At 44.7% G+C, this 6,508-nt stretch overlaps 1 protein-coding gene across 3 annotated transcripts in view; it reads right to left on the bottom strand.

Annotated features, from left to right (window-relative positions):
• TTC39B (tetratricopeptide repeat domain 39B) overlaps window positions 1-6,508 on the bottom strand; it is a 117,673-nt gene that overhangs the window by 46,019 nt on the left and 65,146 nt on the right. For all 3 annotated transcript variants that reach the window (XM_020782960.3, XM_078384943.1, XM_020782961.3), the window contains 2 exons: window positions 4,395-4,471; window positions 2,355-2,422 (listed from right to left, as the gene is read on the bottom strand). In XM_020782960.3, coding sequence (XP_020638619.2) covers window positions 2,355-2,422; window positions 4,395-4,471 — 145 coding nt within the window. The remainder of the gene's footprint in view (window positions 1-2,354; window positions 2,423-4,394; window positions 4,472-6,508) is intronic.

Raw genomic sequence — 6,508 nt, 5'->3', positions numbered from 1 at the left:
CATACTTCGCTAACCGGATAAGCGAAGCATCCGACCAGCAGGTGGAATTATTCCGTATAGTGTGCGACCTATCCGGAATTGGCCCGGGTGATGGGCCTCCCCCTAGTTTTACACCAGACCAATTTGCAGCATTTTTAAAATCTAAAGTGGAGGCCATCCACTGAGACCTCTCTCCTTTTTTGAACACAGTGAGTCGAGCTGAGATGTCCAGCGCTCCGTCTTGCCCGGCAATTTTTGACTCCTTTCAGCCTGTCACGCCTGACACTGTGGCCAGGGTGCTGGATCGCTGTCGTGCCACCACCTCCTCCCTTGACCCCTGCCCGGCCTGGCTAATCAAAGCAGCCAGGCCTACAACAACGGAATGGGCCACTGTAATAATTAATGGGTCTTTCCTTGAGGGCAGGTTTCCATCTGCCCTCAAGGAGACACTCATTAGGCCCATTAGGAAGAAACTAAGTTTGGCGGCGGACGAAATTGGCAACTACAGGCCCGGCGCCAACGTTTCTTTCTTAAGCAAGGTGGTTGAGAGGGTGGTGGCCGACCAGCTTCAGGCGCACCTGGACGAAACAGATGCCCTGGATCCATTTCAGTCGGGCTTCAGGCCGTGCCATGGTACAGAAACGGCAATGGTCGCCCTGTGTGATGACCTATTGAGGGAGGCCGACAGGGGCAAAGTGTCCCTGCTGGTCCTCCTCGACATCTCAGTGGCCTTTGATACCATTGACCACGGTATCCTCCTGGGGAGGCTCTCCGAGTTGGGAATTGGGGGCCTTGCATTGGCCTGGCTCCGTTCCTTCTTGGAGGACCGTCCCCAGAGAGTGCAGCTTGGGGAGGGCGTTTCGGCCCCGTGGAATCTCAATTGTGGGGTTCCACAGGGGGCGATCATCTCCCCAATGCTGTTTAACATCTATATGAGACCGCTGGGAGGGGTCATCAGGGTGTGTGGAGCCCGGTGTCATCATTACGCTGATGATACTCAGCTCTACATCTCCTTTCCACCTACCGCAGGAGATGCCGTTCTGTCCCTTCAGCACTGCCTGGGGGCCGTACTGCAATGGATGCAGGAGAACGGGCTGAGGCTGAACCCGGACAAGTCGGAGGTACTAAGGGTGGGTGCCCCCACAGTCGGGAGCTTGGGAAACTCCCTCTCCTTTGGGGGGGGTGACCCTTCCTGCTAAGGATGGGGTCCGCAGCTTGGGGATCCATCTCGACCCGGCGCTCACTATGGAATCCCAGGAGGTGTCAGTGGTCCGAACTGCCTTCTACCATCTCAGGTGGGTAGCCCAGCTGCGGCCCTATCTCGATGTTGGGGCGCTCACCACTTTGGTGCATGTGCTCATAATCTCAAGATTAGACCACTGTAATGCGCTCTACGTGGGGCTGCCTTTGAGGCTGCTGCGGAAACTTCAGGTGGTGCAGAATGCGGCGGCCAGACTTCTTAGTGGGGTGAAAAAATACCAACACATTTCACCCACTCTGGCCGCATTGCAATGGCTGCCCATCCGATTCCGCATCGACTTCACGTATAAAGCCCTAAACAGTTTAGGGCCTCGATACTTGACAGAATGCCTTCTCCCACCAAGATCTACCCGTGTCACTCACGCGAGCCTGGAGGTGAGGCTGAGGAGCCTAACGCCGAGGGAGGCCCGGAAGGAAAAGACAAGAAATCGGGCCTTCTCGGCGGTGGCTCCTCGCCTCTGGAACAACTTACCCCCTGATATTCGCGCAGCCCCCTCGCTGGGTATCTTCAAAAATCAACTAAAAACACTGATGTTTCGGCACGCCTTCCCCCCTAGTTAATTCCTAATTCCCCTTTTCTTTTCTTTCCTAGTGTCTAACCCAATTGTTGAAAGTTTTCTTTTATGTAAAACTGCTTTTATTCATTGTTGTAAGCTGCCTAGAGTGGTCTTAATCGACTAGATAGGTGGGATATAAATAGAATAAATAAATAAATAATAACCACCACACCATACAAGCTTTCTCTTGGTCCCTGCATCTTCCTTAAGATACTAGAAACAGTTTGTTTTTGAGCAGGGGTCTCCAAACTACAGCCTGTGGGTCACATCCAGCCCACCTTGCCATTTTATCTGTTTCATTCCCTTCTGTGTGTAGGTGGGTGGGGGTGAGTGTGGGTGTCCATGCATGCAGGCGGGAAGGTGGCCACATGCGCAAGTGTGTGCAAGTTCATCTTCCTTCGGCCCTCAAAAATGTTGAAAATATCCAGTGTGGCCCTCATGGTCAAAAGTTTGGAGACCCCTACTTTTGCGGAACAGAACCTGTTAAACAAAGGATATTCCAGAACAACTGAAAGGACTAAATTTACTTAGAGTGCTGATATGTAAAACCTGTATTACCTGTACAAATGTCAGTGCCGCTTTCTGTAGTAAACATTCAGCATAACAGATTTCTGCATGCATTTCCTCTATTAAAAAAATAAAAATTGGATTTAATACAAAGTACCATATAACACCCAAAATCTTTAGAGGAGCAATGATAGTCCTACGCGTCACATCAAAAATTAAAGGTAAGAGTGTCACCAGGGCAACAGTGCCTGGCTGATGGGAGTCTGAATCTCTCATCAGCTTTTCTTTCAGAGGTTACACAAATGAGGTATGGGAGATTCATTGAAAGGCAAGAGCTGAGCAAAGAGTGCAAAACTCCAAGGAGAGAGAAAGGAAGGAAAGAAGGGGAAAAGAAAACTGGTAGGTGCTTTGCATGCATACTGAAGTTTGAGTAGTTGATATCACTGAGTAGCACCCTACAATCCCAGGTCACATCCATTTATTTTCTGCACGTTTGTTTTTCCCCTCTCTGGTTTGGAAGCACAGAAATACATATAAATACTTTCACAAATCTAAGTACAAATTAAACATCTACCTCCAAATAACCAAACTGCATCAGTGCTGGTTAGTAAGCCAGATTGTTAGATAAAAACAGATGATAATGCTATTGCTAACATAATGCTAAGAGAAATGACAAAGTCCTACACTATTATTTATTTAAAATATTTTTACCCTGCCTTTCTCCTAAAAAAGGACTCACGGCAGCTTACATCATTAGAACACAATATTAAAAGATAACAATAAATGATTCTAATATTTAAAAGAATTAAGTAAACACATTAAAATGTTAGGCAAAAGCATTAAAACAGATTTAAAAACAAAAACAAAACAAAATGAAACAAATCTAACTTATTTTAAAACTTCTCTTAGGCAGCCAGTCACTAGAGAAGCCTGCCTAAACAGTAAGGTCTTTGCCTGCTTGCAGAAGCAAAGATGGCATGAGTCTGGCCTCCTGTGGGAGGGAGTTCTTATGTCTGGGAGCAGTAAAAGAAAAGGGCTTCTCCCATATCCCCAACAAAACACAACTGTGAGGGTGATGGGACAAAAAGTCCTCCCTTGATGATCTTAACATCTAGGCAGGCTCATAAAAGGAGATGCAATCTTTGAGACAGCTTAGAACCAAGCTGCTCAGGGCTTTATAGGTTAGAACCAACTCTTTAAAATGTGCCTGGAAATGGATCAGCAGACAGTGGAGCTGCTGTAGCAGAGGGAATATGTGATCCTTTTAACCAGCTCCAAGTGGCAATCTGACTGCTGCAATTTGGATCTGCTTGAGTTTCTGAACACTTTTCAAAGGCAGTCTCTCATACAGCATGTAGTAATCCAGCAGGGCTGTAGTAATTAGTATCTTTCAGGCTACAACAGAATTTGGTGATTCACCTGCTACCAGAAGTAATGCTTCTGGAAGAAACAGAACAACTCAATCAGTATAGAACTTTCTGATCAGAGAATGCTGATGCAGACTATAGGATCATTGTCCAAAAGGAAGATTTTCCTATATTAAGAAACATACACAAGTTCAGATAGAAAGGAAAATAGAAGCCAGACAGATTTTGCTCTTTCCAAACTCAATGTGCATTGAATAAATAAAGGTACCATTTTTTCCTCACAATTCTTTATCCTAAAATGCTGTGAAGCAGTCCATCTATTCACTTATACCAGCAAAATATACCTACTTTACAGCAGGAGTGGGCAACCTTTAGAAGTCTGGAGGCCACATGTGCCCTTTCCTAAACTTTGGAAGGCCACAACTGCTTCCATGATCATAACCTCCCAAACATTTTTTCCCAGGTTTTGTTTTGTTTTTACAAAAATTGAGCCCTCTATTAGCAAAAGTATTCATTTAAAAAAATTAAATTTCAGGGGGGCAAAGATGCTGGACCACACTCAAAATACAGGAAAATCATCCCCTTACTTCCTATGGGATGTGAGGGGAGCTTTTCACACTTTAAAATATTTTGGTGTGTGGACCTGCAGGGGGCTGCTGGGGTGCCCCACATTGCCCACTCTTGCTTAGAAAAAGAATGTCTTACTTGCCTCATATTTTCTTACCTTCACTTAGCTGATCTACAGACTGTTTGGAAACCAAACTAGACAATGATTCCACCACTGTGTTTCTTTTCCTGAATCTACATTACCATGCAAGAGAAGGAGACAAAATACTTTAACCAATGTATTTTTACAAAAGAACTGAGCCATATATACCAAATTCTCTAAATGATTATGCTGCAGCTGGAAGACAACACAACATAACTGCATAAATTATTTCCAGCAATTTAGAATCATGAAAGCAAGAGCTGAAGCACAGAGAGAAGGAAGAATGGAGTTAAGTAGAGGATGATTCAAACTGGTGACTACCAATAGGAGTCAAACAACTTCAGACCTACAATTTCATTAGTTTAAGTGCATATCTTCTCTGTAGAGCTTACTAAAACACGGAGAGAAGCAAACCTAAGAATTCATTAGAAAATATGGACTAGGAACATAAAACGAACATGGAAAACAAATGATGCAATCTTGTAAAGAATAACTTGAAAACAACACTAGATTCAAAGGAGACTATTCGTTTCATTTAGTCGTTTAGTGGTGTCTGACTCTTCGTGACCCCATGGACCAGAGCACGCCAGGCCCTCCTATCTTCCACTGCCTCCCAGAGTTGGGTCAGATTCATGTTGGTTGCTTCGGTGACACTGTCCAACCATCTCATCCTCTGTCGTCCCCTTCTCCTCTTGCCTTCACACTTTCCCAACATTAAGGTCTTTTCCAGGGAGTCTTCCCTTCTCATGAGATGGCCAAAGTATTGGAGCCTCAGCTTCAGGATCTGTCCTTCCAGTGAGCACTCAGGGTTGATTTCCTTTAGAATTGATAGGTTTGTTCTCCTTGCAGTCCAGGGGACTCTCAAGAGCCTCCTCCAGCACCACAATTTAAAGGCATCAATTTTTCGGCAGTCAGCTTTCTTTATGGTCCAGCTCTCACTTCCATACATCACTACAGGAACAACCATAGCTTTGACTATTCGGACTTTTGTTGGCAAGGTGATATCTCTGCTTTTTAAGATGCTGTCAAGGTTTGTCATCGCTTTCCTCCCAAGAAGCAGGCGTCTTTTAATTTCGTGGCTGCTGTCTCCATCTGCAGTGATTATGAAGCCCAAGAAGGTAAAATCTGTCACCGCCTCCATATCTTCCCCTTCTATTTGCCAGGACGTGATGGGGCCAGTGGCCATGATCTTAGTTTTTTTGATGTTGAGTTTAAGACCGTTTTTTGCACTCTCCTCTTTCACCCTTATTACAAGGTTCTTTAGTTCCTCCTCCTTGAGTGCAATTGTGCGGTAGTTGGAGCATTCTTTGGCACTTCCCTTCTTTGGTATTGGGATGTAGACTGATCTTTTCCAGTCCTCTGGCCACTGTTGAGTTTTCCAAACTTGCTGGCATATTGAATGTAGCACCTTAACAGCATCATCTTTTAAGATTTTAAATAGTTCAGCTGGAATGCCATCACCTCCACTGGCCTTGTTGTTAGCCAGGCTTTCTAAGGCCCACTTGACTTCACTCTCCAGGATGTCTGGCTCTAGGTCAAGCAACTACATTGTCTGGGTTGTCTGGGATATCCAGATCTTTCTGGTATAATTCCTCTGTGTATTCTTGCCACCTCTTCTTGATGTCTTCTGCTTCTGTGCGGTCCCTTCCATTTTTGTCCTTTATCATGTCCATCCTTGCACCAAAGGTTCCTCTGATACAGTATCTCCAATTTTCCTGAACAGATGTTTTTTCCTTTTCTGTTATTTTCCTCTATTTCTTTGCATTGTTCATTTAAGAAGGCTCTCTGGTCTCTTCTTGCTATTCTTTGGAAGTCTGCATTCAATTTTCTGTAACTTTCCCTATCTCCCCTGCATTTTGTTTCCCTTCTCCTCTCTGCTACTGTATTTGTAAGGCTTCCTTGGACAGCCACTTTGTTTTCTTGCATTTCCTTTCCTTTGGGATGGTTTTTGTTGCTGCCTCCTGTACAATGTTACGAACCTCTATCCAAAATTCTTCAGGCACTCTGTCCACCAAATCGAGTTCCTTAAATCTGTTCTTCACTTCCAATGTGTATTCATAAGGGATTTGATTGAGATTATACCTGAGTAGCTAAGTGGTTTTTCCTACTCTCTTCAGTTTAAGCTTAAA

Source organism: Pogona vitticeps, chromosome 2 (assembly GCF_051106095.1).
Source record: "Pogona vitticeps strain Pit_001003342236 chromosome 2, PviZW2.1, whole genome shotgun sequence".
Lineage (NCBI taxonomy): Eukaryota > Metazoa > Chordata > Lepidosauria > Squamata > Agamidae > Pogona > Pogona vitticeps.
Note: the sequence above shows the minus strand (reverse complement) of the source record. Positions and strands in the feature narration are given on the sequence as shown.